Raw genomic sequence first — 16,488 nt, forward strand, 5'->3', positions numbered from 1 at the left:
AAGGAAAAAAAGTTTCAATAGCGTGGTTTCTTTTAGTTTTCACGTTTCGTAAAAGCCAAATAAACAATTATTGAATGCAATTACCTTCATGTATAAGACTGTGTCCTTCACATATAAGACACAGGTAACTTTTTTTAGACCAAATTTAGGAAAAAAAGTGTGTCTTATATGCCATCAACTACGGTACATATAAGTGCATGATATAAATACGGTACATTACATTTTGTAATATATCATATTGTAAGTACACATATTTCCATGATAAGGCAAAATACAATTTTTGTTCATCCCCAGTTATTCTTAATTAGATAAATCACATACGGGATGAAGAAACGTTACAAACCACTATAACCATATCATACCATGAAATTTTGAAATTAAACACTTTTATGCACTTGTATATGTTGGGCAGAATGTTGTTGAATAAGCGAAGAATAAATTAGTGGAAAAAAAAGCAATGAATGTGTTGCACAGTAGGACCAAATGTAATTTGATGCACAATACTGAAATTATAAAAACGTCAAAACAAAACTAACCTTTATAGTCATATCTTTATCAATTATAATGCTTTTCCACATGAGTAATTAGCACTCCATCGAGCACATACAATAAATACAACTACAGAATTTACGATCCACAAACAATGTGGTTTGGAAATCTGCAGACTTTCAGTCAACTCCATCGAGCACATACAATAAATACAACTACAGAATTTACGATCCACAAACAATGTGGTTTGGAAATCTGCAGACTTTCAGTCAACAGAGAAAAAATAAAATCCTTTAGAAGCAGTAACATTATCTTCAATCAAGGAAGCAACCACACACACATTTCTTGCAGCTGGTGCTTTTCTTTTACTTGATGGTTAAGATAAATACGATGGCAGATTTGGAAAAGTTGAAGGTATTGCTTCTTTCTGGAGCCTAGGGTGACCATTTCTAATTTGAATACCGTGCCATTGGACAACTTGGTCTCGGAAAATTGTTACAACATCCTTCTCCGAAAGTATTTGGTCGGCCCGAAAAACTCCATGTCTCCATTTTTCTAGCAGCACAGAATCCTGTAAAAAATATTTCATTACGTATATATAAATATCAGAATTCAGTTGCATACAAAATAAAAATATACTTGTTGCATGTAATTTTTTTTACATTACTTTGATGCAAATGTAATTTTAAAATTGTAATGTCAAATTAAAATTTAACTGCAGCATGTAACACTTGAAAAGTTCTACAAATTCAAATTTAAATTAAAAATCCTTGTGCATAATGGTTCTCACTCTGCACTGTAATAAGATTTAAATCTTAATTTTTAATAGCCATTCATTCATGTGATCAGGTTGCATGATTTCATATTCATAACTTATTTAATATGCTGAATTTATCTCACAGTAAATCCATTTTTAATTACATTTATCTGCTGTTATGTTTTCACTCAATCATGCAGCATTGTCTTCTTTTTCCATTTATTATAAAAAAATATTTCAAACTGAAAAGAAGGGGGGAATGAGTTTATCTTCTTTTCTGTAAATGAAATAGAAGGGCAAATACTCTATCACTTTTGTATAATTTCAGAAATTTATTTAACTTTAAAATCTAACAATTGCATACTTTCATGGACGAAATGCAGATGCACATAAGTTATGTGCAATATTTAACCAATTTTCAATTTATTACTTTTTTTATAAGCATACAGTAAATATTCTTTTATTTACTAACAATCCAGATGTTCTGAAAAGTTATATAAATTCGTATATATGATCAGGCATAATATAAATGTTGCTCACCTTTGGAACTCTAAATATATCTGGTTTCTTGATTCCCAAGCTTTTATTCTTTAGTCTAACAGTTCCATAACCACTGCTGCATCCAGCGACAAAATAGTTTCCATTATTTGACTTTTTCATAATGAAAATTGATATCAAATCAGTATTTTCGCTATTACTGTCAATGCAAAATACTACAGAAAGATGGAAAGCTAGTGATTGCAGCGCCCTCTATAAATAATGCGACTATAAGTAGACCATTTTTGGGAAAAGTGGTAATACCAGTTTCCCCTTCTTCTTTATACTCCATGGTCTAAACAAAAAGAATCTAAGCAAAAGGGGGAGAAGCTTCTAATGGTTTACAAAAACTTTACATTTTAGAGTGTGTTTACTCACTTCAGGAACATTTGCTGCCTCTTAAAATACATCCAATGAAATGTACTTATGTAATGTTGAGGAGGAGGTGGATCTTAATTTTATTTATGGGAAATGCAACTGAATTCCATTTTGTGAAAACAAACTAAATAATTTGTTTAAGAACACACAATAAATTATTTTCTATAATTAGTCTTACTTTTTTATTGAATTATTTAATTAATTTATTTCACAAATGAAAACTATAGCTCTAAATATCTTTTATTTAATTAAAAAAATATTTATTTAAAACAATTAAAATTTCTAAGCATTGTTGACACTGTACAAGTTCTACCTATCACAAATCAATATAATGAGACTGATAAATGATTAGACTTTATCATTAAGATAAATAATAAATAAACTAAGAATGATCTACATTATTGAAGAGAAGAAATTAAGGAAAAATTCCTCATGCTAAAAAAAGGAGTAAAACTTGGCTTAGATATTTGCAATGTTGTAAATTGTATCAGTAATTTTTAAACATTTTGATATCATTTAGAATTCATAATGTAATACATATATTGTAAATTATAACTTTGTTTTATATATTTTAAATTATTTATTAAAATCGAATTTTGTATTTCTAGGGTGAAACTGCCCCTAGTAGTAATGATACAATGCTCTCATTTTTGCCACTTGCTCACATGTTTGAGCGTTGTTGTCAGGTAAGACATAGATGAATTTTTTTAAATCTATTTTTCTTCAACAGATTTATGTTAGATTTTTGATACATTATTTTATTTATAATTTTTCTAATAACTATATATATATATATACACATGTGTGTGTGTGTGCATGTGTAATGAAGCAGACTTAGATGTAATGAGGATTTAGAAACATTGATAGCATAAATATTGATGAAGTTGAATTTCATGGCATGTAGATAGCAAATAATGTAGAAAGTTAAGTCTGTAATGAAAAGTAAGAATTTTGATTGCATAGAATGTTGAAATGTTGATCCATATTGATAGGAAAACTAGCAGCCAAGGTAGATTAAGTCTTCATTTTTATTTCATTTCACAGAATGTTGAAAACTCCATATTGAATAGGGAAACTGGCAACTGGGGCAGATGAAGTCCTCATTTTTCTTTTGGTAAACATTTTGCAGATACAAACAACTTGACACACTGCTTGTGCCTATTTCAAAATGTTTAGATTTTTGGTGACTTTGTAGTAAGAAGAGAGCAGCAGGCTGCAGTCCAACTAGGCTAAAGTGTAAAAAGCAAGTGCAGTTATGTTCAGGATGAAATTTTAATTCAGAATGAATTAGTTTTGGTTCTCAATGCTTATGATTGGATAATTAATACTGCTGTAAAATTATTAGCTGTTTCAGTTTTAGTTCCATTTACATTATCAGCATTATGCCGTATGACATGGATTAGTCTCAAGTGTAAAATGCAGTGTAGAAAAAGATTAATATTTTTAGAATACAGAGAGGAAATACCAAATTAAGCATTAAGGGGCTATTGCTAATTTATATTCTAATTTATCTTTTCATATTTATATTAATTTTATTATTATATATGATGATTGCTTTAAGACTGAAAAAAAGTGCACCTTGTTATTAAAAGGATAGAGATTAGAAATATATACAGTAAAATTTAAAGTTTAACTGCAAAAGATACAAATATCTTTATTTCTAAAAAACCACCCTTTCCATTACTCTCCTTTCAGTTTTACATTAGCTTATCATAACATGTTAGTTTAACCCTTTGAGGGGTGGTATATAAAATAATTTAAATTGTGGTAAAATTTTGCATGAACTATAACTTATGGACCCTAAGGACACAAAATTGAGACTTAAAAAAAATCTTGAGCAAAATCCTAAATTTTGAAAGGCTGTATATATTTTTTGCCGGCACTGCATGCGTAAATCATATCATGCTGAACTGAACTAATATACTATTAACTGAACTAATGTAATATTACAAAGAGATATAACTGCCGAAAAATAAAAGAAATTAAAAAATGAAACACTACAACTCAGATGAGAAACTATGTTGCATTTTTCAAGTCATATTGTATGCTTTAGATAATATGTAAAAAAAAAACTGTGGTTCATGCTATGATACCAAGAATTGCCCCCCCCCCCAATCCACACACACTTTAGATTATCGAGGACCGTAAGGGCCCCTTTTTAAAATTTTTTGTAAATATAGGTTGTAATATATCTTTTTGTTCAGGAAGAAATGCCGTTAAACAACTTTATTATTTTATACACCTCAAAGCTCTTTTTTCGTTTTTCAACCCCTTTCGCCTCCTAGGGGCTCCTTTTCAACTTTTGGATAAATTCTAGTTTGCATCTAAAACATGCTTTAGAAATATTTTCCCTCATTTCACCAACTGTGAAATTTATTTCATAAACAACCTATTTGTAACCTAACCCTAAATTTCTCTTACGTTCCCTAGTCTTTCATCTGAAATTAACAAAGACGATAAGAATAAAAGCATGCTTTCAAATTAGCAGTTTTTGTAATTACACTAAGAGATGGACCTTAAGTGCACTTCCATTTCCCGTATTTTTAAGTGAGCTTTCTCTTTGTGTGATCTTATCACACCACACAAATGGAAGAAGGCGTGACTCTCGAATGACAAATCGGTTGTCAATCACCTCCTTTCATTTTCGTTGGATTCTAGGATTTTGGAAAATACGAAACAAGGGGGTGTCTTTTGGGGGCTAACATGCCACATTTAACCTTTACAATTGTGTAAAATTCTGACCTCAGATTGCAATTTTTAAATAGATGAGTCTTTCTCTTGGGAAAGGGCGAAGTGCCGAAGTTAAAATTTTAACTAAATAAAGACGAATGAAACTCGTGCAGAGTAAAAAAAGAATAAAAAGAAACAAATATACCGTAATTTCGCACGTATAGTCCGCACCATCGTATAGTCCGCAGACACGATTTTATATAAAAAAAAAAAAAATTAAAAATTGTCAGATAGTCCGCGGACTATACGTCCGAAATTACGTTTTTTTAATACGGCAATATTCCCATGCTTTTTAAACACATCCTTTTGCGCAAATTTCTCACCGCTTTCTTGTCCACTTCAAAATAACGGAGTAAAATCCTAGTATACGGTGCAGCCTTGGCGCGACTTTGAAAATTATCGCCAACACCAAAAATGATCCAAAGAACGTCTATATATATACTATACACGCATAGTATATATACTATATACTACGTTTAACTATATATTTTCTTTGAATGACCCGTTAACTACTCATCGTATATGTCCCGTTTTTACTGCTCATCATAAAGTCGCCAAAAGTAGTCAAATCCCGTGTGCACCGGATACTAGGATTAAACCAATAACGGCCCGCTTCTCTATTTCCATCTTTTTCAGTTTTCTCAAGTACCTCTCAGCAGTAAATCTCCGGCGATGTTTCATCAACGTTAGCGAAGATGAAAGACAAAATACGAAAACAAAATACTGTGCAACGTGCTATCTTCGTGATAAGTGGTAATGAAATGTGACCTTCGACCCCACTCACTCGGTGTTGCCAAACCACGCTATAAGTAAACGAATCACGCTTTTTTTTTTTCGTACTCCAGGTACTTTCTACTATGGCTCCTAAAAACCGAGCTGACGCATCAACTACTTTTCTCCCTCCCGGCAGTTGTGCTAAAGCAGTGCGAAGGACACTTGGAATCTCGCGCTTTTTTTATATTTGATCATCGGCAGTCCACGACAGCGTGTTTTTTAAATTTCAACAATTTTAACCGTGAACAACCAGCGTATTATCCGCACTGGCGGATAGTCCGCAGCTTCAAAAATTCGCATTTTAAACACAGTTAGTCCGCGGACTATACGCGCGAAATTACGGTACTTGTATTAAGTTCTAGTGCAGAGTCAGTAAACTCCCCATCCCTTCATGAACATAATACGGAATCCTAAACAACTTGTAAATTAATCATAAACAAATTATTACATCATAAACTATTATGATGCAAAGAAATGTTGTCATCTCACACAGTAGAGAAGAAGAAGCCTGGTGCTGCCAACTATTGGCAAAATTCCCTCAGTTGGGGCGACGACCGGTATTAAAAACGTATACATAATCTTCTTTTAATTATCAGTTTTGATTGAAATGCAGTAAATATAAAAGGTTCGGCATGTGTACGTCATATATTTACAGATTTTGAATTTTTTCTTTCCCTCCAATAGAATTTATCAATCTTCAAACATGATACCTTAAAATGAGGTATATTAATTCATAACTGCAAAATATTGAGCATCAATAGGATGGTGCTGCTATTTAAAATCAAAAGGAAACACTAGAAACTTACGATTATAGCTTTTAGTGTAGAGAAATTAGCATTTTTTTTTTTTTAGGTTAAAAAAATTGACAAACAACCTGTATATATTATATACTGGTAAACCAGTATATTTTATATACCAGTGCCTTTCAAAGGGTTAAAGATTAAATTTGCTAATTAATGCCAACTTATTTAAAAAAAAATTAATAAATTGTCAAAAAATTAATTCTTCTATAAGTACTTGTTAAGTAGAATTATTTAATCTTTTAAGTGGTCTGTCTCTATGCAAATATTTTTTATTCTATTTATTTGATTAATTATTGTGTTACCTATAACCCGTTTTAATATGTTTGGAGTACCAGTTATATATGTGTGTGTTAAGAAAAAGATTTTGCAATACTGATGGCATAGAATGTTGATTGTATATCCGTGATGAATAGGAAATTTGGCAGTTGAGGAAGATTAAATATTTGCTTTTATTTCAATTGGCATTTGCAGCCACAATTCATTTGGCTCTGTAATCATGCCCATTTAAGAACATTTACATTTTTAATGCTGTTGCAATAGCAAGAAAGCTGAAAAGCAGCATCTTGGTGATAACAAGAGTAGAAGTAGAAGAGTGCAGTTATCCATTATGGCAGCTCAGCAAGAGAAAGGTTTCTGTTCTCAAAATTTTGAATTCAGGTTCCAGATTAGCTATGTCATCAGTGTTATACAAGTTATATAATATGGATTGGTCTAGAAATATGCAATTCAGAAAAAAACATTTTTTTTTTTTAAGAATAAAGAGAGGAATTAAATTTAATTTTAGCATTAAGAGGCTATTGCTAATTTAAATTATAATTTATCTTTTACATATTTTTTTATCTTACATATGTGTGTGTGTGTGAGTGAGATAGACGATGATGATGTAGATATAGAAATGCTGATTGCTTTCATAGAAGATTCATTATGAAAACAAACTTGCAGTTAAAGCAGATTTAATAAGAGGCAGTTGTTCCAGATTTTAAATTATATTTCTTTTATTTTAATTCAAAGTTTTGCAGCCACAGAACCGTGGCTCATTAATCATGCCTGTTCCCAATCAGTTCCGGCCCACCAGCTGCTGAGCGGTAAAGTCGCTGAAGACTGGTATTTCGGTCCAAGGCTCGAATCTCACGAATGGGCTGGCTGCATGGGTGTTTTTGATGGTTTTCCCCATGTGTAACGTGTGTACGAGCCAGTTTCCCTTAGAAAGTCTTCCACGAGGGCATCCCTCCCCTTAGGCAAATAGCCCTAGTGTGCTTTGCCATAATTAAATACACCACCCAAACAGTTACATTCTTGAGATCATTGCATTAAAAAGACAGCTGCACAGCAGCAGTATAGTTAAGCCAAAAAGCAGAAGTGAAGTGCGATATGTTCCTGATAAAATCTTTGGTCATCGGGAACACATGGGGATTTTCAGAATGGGTTACTTTCAGTTTCAGAATCGGTTATTTTCAGTTTTAACCCATTTGATTGGATAATTAATAAAGCTCTAAAATTATTATTGTCTGTATGAATTTTGTTTACATCACCAGCATTATGTAAAAAATCATAGGATGTTATTTAATCTAGAAATGGCATAGTTCAGAAAAAATTATTATAAGCAGTTACTATTTTTAGAATAAACAGAGGAAATACCCAAATTAAAATGAAGAATTAAGGTGCTGTTGCTAATTTAAGTAAAGTTCCTGAATACTGGTAATTTGGTCCAAGGTTTGTATCCCAGCAAAAGGGCATTTTCATGGTTTACCCCATATATAACCGGTATATGAATTGGTTTCCCTCAGGCATCCCTTAGGAAAATAGCCCTCAATTGCTTTGCCATAATCAAATAAACCAAACCTAAAAGAAAATCATATATTTTTAATATTACAACCTAAAAACTTAGGTCATAATTGAAAATGAAAGTTTTCTGAATGTTAATATGATAAATCAAATTTTAATAAAGCTGTTTCTGCACAAGCAAAATCACTTATCTTTTAAAATTGTTATTTCATGAATCTCTTTAAAATTCCTGTTTAAACACATGCTTTCACAGTGTAACTAGCTTTTGGATTCATTATCATAAATTAATCCTTGTAATACTTTTCAAATAATTTTCTGAATTCGGCCTTTGTGGTATGTATAATAATACATAAAATATTAAATGTATTTAATTTTGTTTTTAAACATTTATTTTCTAGGTTGGATTGTATATGACAGGAGGTAGAGTTGGTTTTTTCCAGGGCGATATACGAAACTTAAGTGATGATTTTAAAACCTTAAAGCCTACTGTAATACCTTGTGTGCCTCGCTTGTTAAACCGGATGTATGATAAAGTAAGGACTATTCCTTATTTTGCTGTACAGTAATTAGTTTATTGGTGATTGATGCCTTTTCTTGTGATAAGTTTACATTACTTGTTATCAGTTCTCAAAAGTAAATAGTACTTCTTAAACCGAGGTATTTTTTAAAAGTTAAACAAAATGTATGTTGAAGTTAGGAGTTTCTTATATATTATTGTGTAGCAATCAATGTATTTCTTATTTCTATATCTTTGCTTCAGTCTCCAAAAGTATTTCCTCTGATCGTTGGGTGAAATAGATTTATTCATTCAAACTGTATGGAACTTCTGAACAGAGTTATCTGTTATGAAAGAAAAATGAGTGATGCAAAAACAAATTAAGCTGTTTAAATGTGGAAGAAACAAAAGACTAGACATAATATCATTAATAGAATTGGGAAGATTTTTATGGATGTGGATTAGCTTCTAGGAAATCTGATTTGCCAATTGAAACAGTTTTTTGAATAATTCTGATATGAGAATTAATATTATTGATCAAGTCTAATAATGCTGTGCAATCTGAGTTTATGAGTTTCTTTTTCCCCCCTGAATACGAGTTCACATTTCTTAATGCAAAATTTTATGTTTTATGAAAAGTGGTAACCTTCAAAGAATGTTTAAAATGAAGTGAAACTTCAAAATATACAGTTAAATCTTGAAAAGTGAATTTAAACACTTGAATTTAAAGTGAACAGTGCCAGCTGTTCAGTGTATTCTGTCAGTGAATAAATTTGTCCTCGTGCAAAGGGTTATGTGGCTATCAAATCGTATCCAATAAATATCAATATAGTTTATCAAATGTAGTAATATATATATGTATAATACAGTAAGACCGCACTTAATGATGCTGCACTTAACACAATTTCATTACGCGATAGTATTGGGATTTTCTGAAATTGCACACAATGCTGGTACTGCTGGGTTGTTTTAGGATTTAAAGTCACCAAAGATCATTTAACACTTCTACTAGTGTTAACATCATTGGAGACCTTAAATTAAAACAAGTTTTTTTATCATTCCAGAACCCCAAGGAAACTGAAGAGAATTTCAAAATCATTTTTACCAGTAATTTGGGTGTTCGATAAAAATCTTTAATCACTATATAAATTTTTCAGAAGTGGTTTACTGAACATTTTTTTCTGTCTTTAAAACACTTTTGTGAATTTAAAAAAATTGAACCAAAAGCTTTACTTCTGATAATGCTTCAAGCCATCCAGCATATTTGTTTGATTCATACTTGCATGCATTCCAGTAGTGGTTTTCCTGCCATCAAGCTCAACTTTATTAATCCAACCAATTGATCAAGGCATAATATCAAATTTTAAAATTTGTAGCAATTGCATTGATGTCAAAATCGATGTTACAAGAAGACTTTATGTAACTCAACTCTCCACTCAGGAATAGAGCCTGTCAATCTTTTCCAGTGCGGCATTGCAGTACATTGTGTGTTGATGTTCTTGATTTTGTCAATAGCATTTAGGTTAATTAAATGCTAGATACTGCATTTTGTTAATAGCATTTAGTTTAATTAATGCTAGATGCTTAAGTACATCTTTAATTCTTCATAAAAGCATAGGAGTAGTTCTTGCTTGCTATTATTTGCAGCTATATTTATCTCTCATTTACATATTTCTGGAGTGAGTGAAGTGCTTGTAAGCAAGGTTGGGACTAAAAAAATTACCATATTTACTCAAAAATAAGCTCTTCTTTTTTACTATATTTGTTCTAAAATTTGAAAGGGTCTTATAATTTGATATTTTGATAAATGAAATTGCAAAACGAGAGGAAAGAGTTTAATTATCAAACTGTGTAGAATAATTGCACTATTTAAATATTTCAGTATTTAACTACAAATACTTATTATACCAACCAAATACAGGTTTATTTATAAACCGCATATTCATATGTCATTCAGTTTAGACTGTTACTACTAGTCACTGGTATGCCTGAAAACAAACAGCTAACAATATATCTTGAAGACATGCCAAGCAAGTATTAATTTAGAAGTCAAACAACAAAGATCAGCGTTATATTATATATATAACCAGCAGTATAAAAATCAGCGTCCATTTGCGCTTTTGCAGCTGAGGATGATGGTTCGGTAGAACCATTGAAACTAGTCCTGTGAAAATTTGAAAATATATCGCTGATTTTTATAGTTTGACTTCTAAATTAAATGCATCATTAACTTTCCTTAATTTTTCTTTCTATACCATTGTAAAATATTATATTGAAATAGGTAGCTCATTTTTCATTCTTACCAGCATCATTGCTCTCATCAAATAGTCATCTACATTTTTATTTCATGGAATTTATCCCAAAATGTAAGGAGAGCCTTATATTCAAATAAATATGGTACTGTTTTAGAATTTTCTATTTTGATATAAAATATGATAGATCATCCTTAATTTTGTTTTTGCAGATTCAGGAAGAAGCAAATTCCAGCAAAATTAAAAAGTTGTTGCTGAATATGGCAATAGAAAGTAAAAAGAGTGAAATTGAAAAGTATGCTTACTTTCTTCATTTAAACTATTTTTTGTTATTGTTGAAACATTTTTACATTTTGTATATTGACATTTTAAAGTTTTCTATCTGTAAGATTAAAAAAAATATATTATAAAATATTGAATTTTTTAAAAATATTATTGAAATGTAGAAAAGTCAGAAATTTAAAGAAGAGATTTGTGTTTCATTTGGAAAATTGTTGGTAAAATTTAGTTTGGGAAAATTAAGCACTTCTGTACTTCATTTTTTCTAACTAATCAGGTAGTATTACAGAGCATTTCAAGGTAAAAGATACAATTACCATCAGTATTTAATAGTTGTTATTTGCACTTTTGAGCTATAGTGTCTTTCAATATTATGCAAAAAAGTTTTCCGATAATATTTTATAGTTATGCTGTTTTTTCTAATGATTTCCTTAATTATTATTTACACTTTCATTTTCATTTCCATATACAGATTCAACACTGTATCAGACCTGTCAACTGGATTTCAAACTTAAGAGTTTTAACTGGGATTATTTAGCTAACTGTGTTCATGGGTTTTGGGGAGAGCACAATTCAAATTTTAATTTTCCTTTTGTATGGAAATTTAAAACATGTATACATGTTTTATATTGTAGTAGGTTATTTAATATATTATTTTCTTTGAAACCAATAGTTTATATATAATTGTAGATTTATTAAACCCAGATTATTTGGGAAAATAATGGTGTGGAAAAAAAAACTATTGTAAATTTAAGTCAAAAGATTTTCCGAATTTTCAAGATCATATTCAATTAAATTAAAAATTATTATTTATTACTGATTCAATGAAACAAAGCTGACTTTGTCAGGGGATATTAGCCTTTTTTCATTAGGCCAATGCAATGATTAGGTAATACTTATTAACATTTCTGCCCTTCTAGACCTGAGGTTCTCAACTACAGGGGGGAAATCCCCCCAAGAGGGAAATTTCTTAGTTACAAGGGGAAATGTGATCAGGCTTTTATTCACCTGTTAAGAATTTAGTTTTAGTTTATGAATATAAAAATACTACTTTTATTCAAGTTTTGGTATTGATTAGCATTTTCTAAAACTTTTTTAGTTTAATTTATCAAAACACACTAAAAAATAATCTAAAATAAATGCATGTGTATTTTTTGAGGTTTAAAAAGAAGGAGATGAACATTTAGCAGCAGTGAAAGGGGTGCATGGAGTAAACAGTGTTGAGAACCACTGTTCTAGACCATTTGAAAGTGCATTTATCTTTGAATTTTTTGTATCTAATTATTTCTCAGATAATTCAGAATAATACTCCTGCATTAAGTCAGTCTTCCAAATTTATAGCTGTTTATAATGCACTGAAATAATTTTCCCCAAAACAAAATACATTAATAAAATTGAAAAGCACAATAAGAAATACCATTGATAAATGTAGAAATTAATCATGTCATAATATTACCAATAATTGCAAAAATAAGCAAAACAGAAATCAAAATAATAAGTACTGTACTTATTCTTCTATTTCTAATCTCCCCCCTAAAAATTGAAAAATGTGCTTGAGTTACAAAATGGCTATTTCTGGCTAACATATTTATGAATAAATGGCACCATGAACTTTAGGTAGTGATATCCTGTGAAATCATCTGTTTCCAGCATTACTGAAAGAATTGGATTAACAAGAGCTGTGAACCCAATCGAGTCAAAAGCCCTGTTATTGTTGATAAGGTATTTCTTTTGCTGATATGCTGTTTTACAGAACTGTCTTTAATGTTGCAATGTGTTATCTAATAACTTCCATTTCAACTCAAGAACTGATACGGTTTTTATCAAAGTCTTCATTGTAAGGACTTTCTCCCAAAGTTTCACCCCTTGGTTCATTTTACCACCACCCTCTTAAATCAAATTTGACAGTTGAATGATGTGGAGATGATAAAACATGAAACAATGAGGTAGCAGAGAAGCATTATTTCTGAGAACTTTCAGGGATATTTTGGACAGTGAAAAAAGGGATAGAACAAGTGTGTAGCTGCTAAATGAGAATGCTTTAAAGGAGATAAGATTGATGTGCTCTAAATACTGTGCAATAAAGTATCTATGACCTCAAGTTTATGTGTGTATTGGACAGACTATATGTATGAAGATTGCTTAGCAATGTTACATATAAAATGTGAAAAAAAATTGTGAATGTATCAAAAATTTATAATATTGCTGTATTATTCATTATTTTTTATTTTTGTTGTTGTAGAGACATAATTCGCAATAATAGTATATGGGACTGGACAGTTCTAAAACCAATTCAAGATAAGCTTGGTGGTCGACTGAGGTTAATAGTTGTTGGATCTGCTCCCATTGCAGGCCACATTTTAACATTCCTTCGTTGTGCGCTTGGTTGTGTCGTAAGTAATATTTACAAATATAGGATTTTTTCTAATTTTTTGCTGTTGATATTGGAATTAAATAAGAAATGTGTTTGTAGAATTTAATCTCATTTACATATTAGTGTGTGCCACAGAGTAGTCTTTTCTATATGGAAGCATGAATATTTGAATTTTCATATGAAATGATTAATTCCATATGGTTAATCCATATGGAATTCCATTTGGAATCAATCATTTCCATATAGAAGTATGATTTATTTTTTTTAATTGTTGTAGTAATTTTAGAAGATAAAAAAATATTTTGATTTATTTTCAACTAGTTACTAGTCATCAAAATTAAACTAGTCAAACTTCACTAGTCATCAGAATTAAAGCATAGTGAGGAAAAAATGTACCGCTAAGTTAATGTTGCAAACAATGCCCAATGCTGTAATTATTTATGTTAATTTCACAATTAAATACAAAATTGCAATTTTTACAATTAAATACAAAATTGCCTTTCCGCACATATATTAGCATTGAAAATATGCAAATTCAGAGATTGACTGACAATGTGGTGTGCCGTGAACACATGTTGGATTTCTAGTCTCTAGTATTATTTAAAGTGATAATTTGATTTCAGTCATTAGGGCTCAAAAGCATCATTTAAGTGAAGGTCAAAAGTGGCTGATAATTGGTAGAAGGAGGTCAAACACAGATGGAGGTCGCCGAAGATTTTAGTATCCCTCAAAGTGTCATATCAAGAGTTTGGAGTCGCTTTTTAAGTGCTGGATCAGTTGATAGACAGCCTGGTCAAGGCAACCAAGAGCAACAACAGCATTAGAAGACTGTTTTCTGTCGTTGTTGGCTCAAAGAAACTATGATTTCAAGAGGAAAGCAACTACAAGCAATTTGGATTTAGATCTTCAGGCTGCCACAAGAACTTAAATTAGCCCTCTGCTGCTGCATGAAGGCTTCACGAGGTTGAACTGTGTGGGAGAAAACCAGTGGTTTCTGTCCCACTTACACTAGCTTTAAGAGGAGTCGGCTTAATTTGGTTCAATCATCATGTTCAATGAAGCCAAAACGACTGGGCCCAAGCACTGTTTACTGACGAGTCCTAATATAATCTGAACAATGATTCTAGATGTGTTTTGATCTGGAGAGAGGAAGGAACATAGAACTTGCCTTTCCTTTTCCATGAAATATCCCATTCCCATACCACGGTTTATTGGTTTGGGGAGGAAGTATGACAACGAGCTGGATTTTCTTGAAGGAGGTTCTGTAATTGCTCAGAGATATGGGACCTTTGAGACCTCTTTATAGATGAGATATCAGAACCGTATGTTAGACTGTTTAAAGGTGCTGTTGGGCCAGAGTTTTCACTAATGAATGATAATGCTCGGTCTCATTGAGCACATGTGGTGTCAGAATACTTGCAAACAGAAGTTATATCTTGAATGGACTGGCCACCATACCCACCCAACTTGAACACTATTGAGCATGCTTAGGGTACCTTAGGCTACTGAATTACAGCATACCAAATTCCCTGGACAACCTTCCTGGACCCTCCAGGGAAGAGATCTTCTGTTTCTTGACATTCTGGTTACACGTAACACATCCAACTTCAGTACTGCGGTTTACCATAAACCTTCATCCGTTTGCCTTCCACCACACTTTAAATCATGTCATCTGACTAAACAAAATTTAGCTTCATTTTATTCCTATGTTTTCCGTGCTCTTCAAGTTTGCTCCTCCAAACTATCCCTTGATGAAGAACTAAATTATTTAAAAACAATAGCTATTGACAGGGGCTTTTCACCCAACATTATTAATCAAGCAGTTAAAAAATTCTCATCTCAACACACTAAAAGGCACACTCTTGTTTTAGGAGATTATAAAAATTCTGTTGTCATTCCCTTCTTTCCATCAATTAGCTATAAAGTTGCACATATTTTGAAGAAATTTAACTTTCGGGTCATTTATTCTCCCATCAATAAAATTCCGAGTTCCAAACTCAAGGATCCCGTTCCGGATATGAATTCCTGGGGTATTTATAGGATTCCTTGCCAGTGTGGTTTAATTTACATTGGCCACACAAAGAGAGCCTTAAAATTTTGCATCACGGAACATGAGGCATATGTTAGAAAAAAGGAACACAGAAGTCTTCTGTTGCTCAACATTGTTGTTCCGAAAATCACACTTTCAATTTTTCTGCTGCCAAAATTATTCAAAAAACATCTTCCATTGGAGAAATGGATTTTCTAGAGGCATTTTACATTCAAAAAAATCTTTCTGTTCTAGTTAACGATCCCAATTCCAATCCAACTTTGCCTTCGGCCTTTAAAGAAATTTTGTTTTAGTTCTGGTTTCCTCAAAAGATGGCGCCACTTGCTTATTCTTGTCCAGGCTTTCTTATCTTATCTGCTCATTATATCCTATCTCATTCATTTGCGGTTTTGCAGCTGAGGATGGTGGTTCGGTAAAACCATTGAAACTAGTTCTGTGAAAATTTTGAAAATATAACGCTGATTTTTGTTGTTTGACTTCTGAATTAATCTTATGAGTTATTTTTCAATTGTTAGTAATTTAACTTTTTTTAGAAATGCAAAACATCTTTTATGATGGATACAAAATAATAATTGTTAATTTTTAAACATTTTTAATGCATTTTTATTTTATATTTTTCAAATGTGTGTAGAATGTTTTCTGTTCTTCAGTAAAATATTGCTTCTCTGAAAAGAACAGCATCTTTATAAAGGAAAAGATGACAGTGTTGTTAAATATTTTCCTTCTTTATGCACTCTGAAGTTTCGAGAAACTCATCTATTTCATGAATTTGACTTGTGCTTTT

The 16,488-nt window shown here is 31.4% G+C and overlaps 2 protein-coding genes across 5 annotated transcripts in view; one reads left to right on the forward strand and one right to left on the reverse strand.

Moving 5' to 3' along the window:
- The window catches only part of LOC118182384 (long-chain-fatty-acid--CoA ligase 5-like), a 201,355-nt gene that overhangs the window by 142,258 nt on the left and 42,609 nt on the right, over positions 1 to 16,488 (forward strand). For all 3 annotated transcript variants that reach the window (XM_085807174.1, XM_085807180.1, XM_085807181.1), the window contains exons 10-13: positions 2,770 to 2,847; positions 8,652 to 8,786; positions 11,214 to 11,296; positions 13,523 to 13,673. In XM_085807174.1, the coding sequence (XP_085663300.1) occupies positions 2,770 to 2,847; positions 8,652 to 8,786; positions 11,214 to 11,296; positions 13,523 to 13,673 (447 nt within the window). The remainder of the gene's footprint in view (positions 1 to 2,769; positions 2,848 to 8,651; positions 8,787 to 11,213; positions 11,297 to 13,522; positions 13,674 to 16,488) is intronic.
- LOC146999559 (uncharacterized) lies at positions 521 to 5,679 on the reverse strand. Of its 2 annotated transcripts, none has more exons than XR_015038382.1 (2): positions 5,541 to 5,679; positions 521 to 1,060 (listed from the first exon to the last, which is right to left on the reverse strand). XR_015038382.1 is itself a non-coding variant. In XM_085807183.1 (2 exons), exons 1-2 carry the CDS (start codon positions 1,904 to 1,906, stop codon positions 866 to 868), a joined length of 315 nt encoding a protein of 104 aa, XP_085663309.1. In that variant the 5' UTR covers positions 1,907 to 2,362; the 3' UTR covers positions 521 to 865. The 2 variants fall into 2 exon arrangements, 1 of the variants encoding a protein (XP_085663309.1); XM_085807183.1 differs by lacking the exon at positions 5,541 to 5,679 and adding an exon at positions 1,787 to 2,362.

Source organism: Stegodyphus dumicola, chromosome 1 (genome assembly GCF_044657685.1).
Source record: "Stegodyphus dumicola isolate Sdum_Otavi_A_Nest chromosome 1, ASM4465768v1".
NCBI lineage: Eukaryota > Metazoa > Arthropoda > Arachnida > Araneae > Eresidae > Stegodyphus > Stegodyphus dumicola.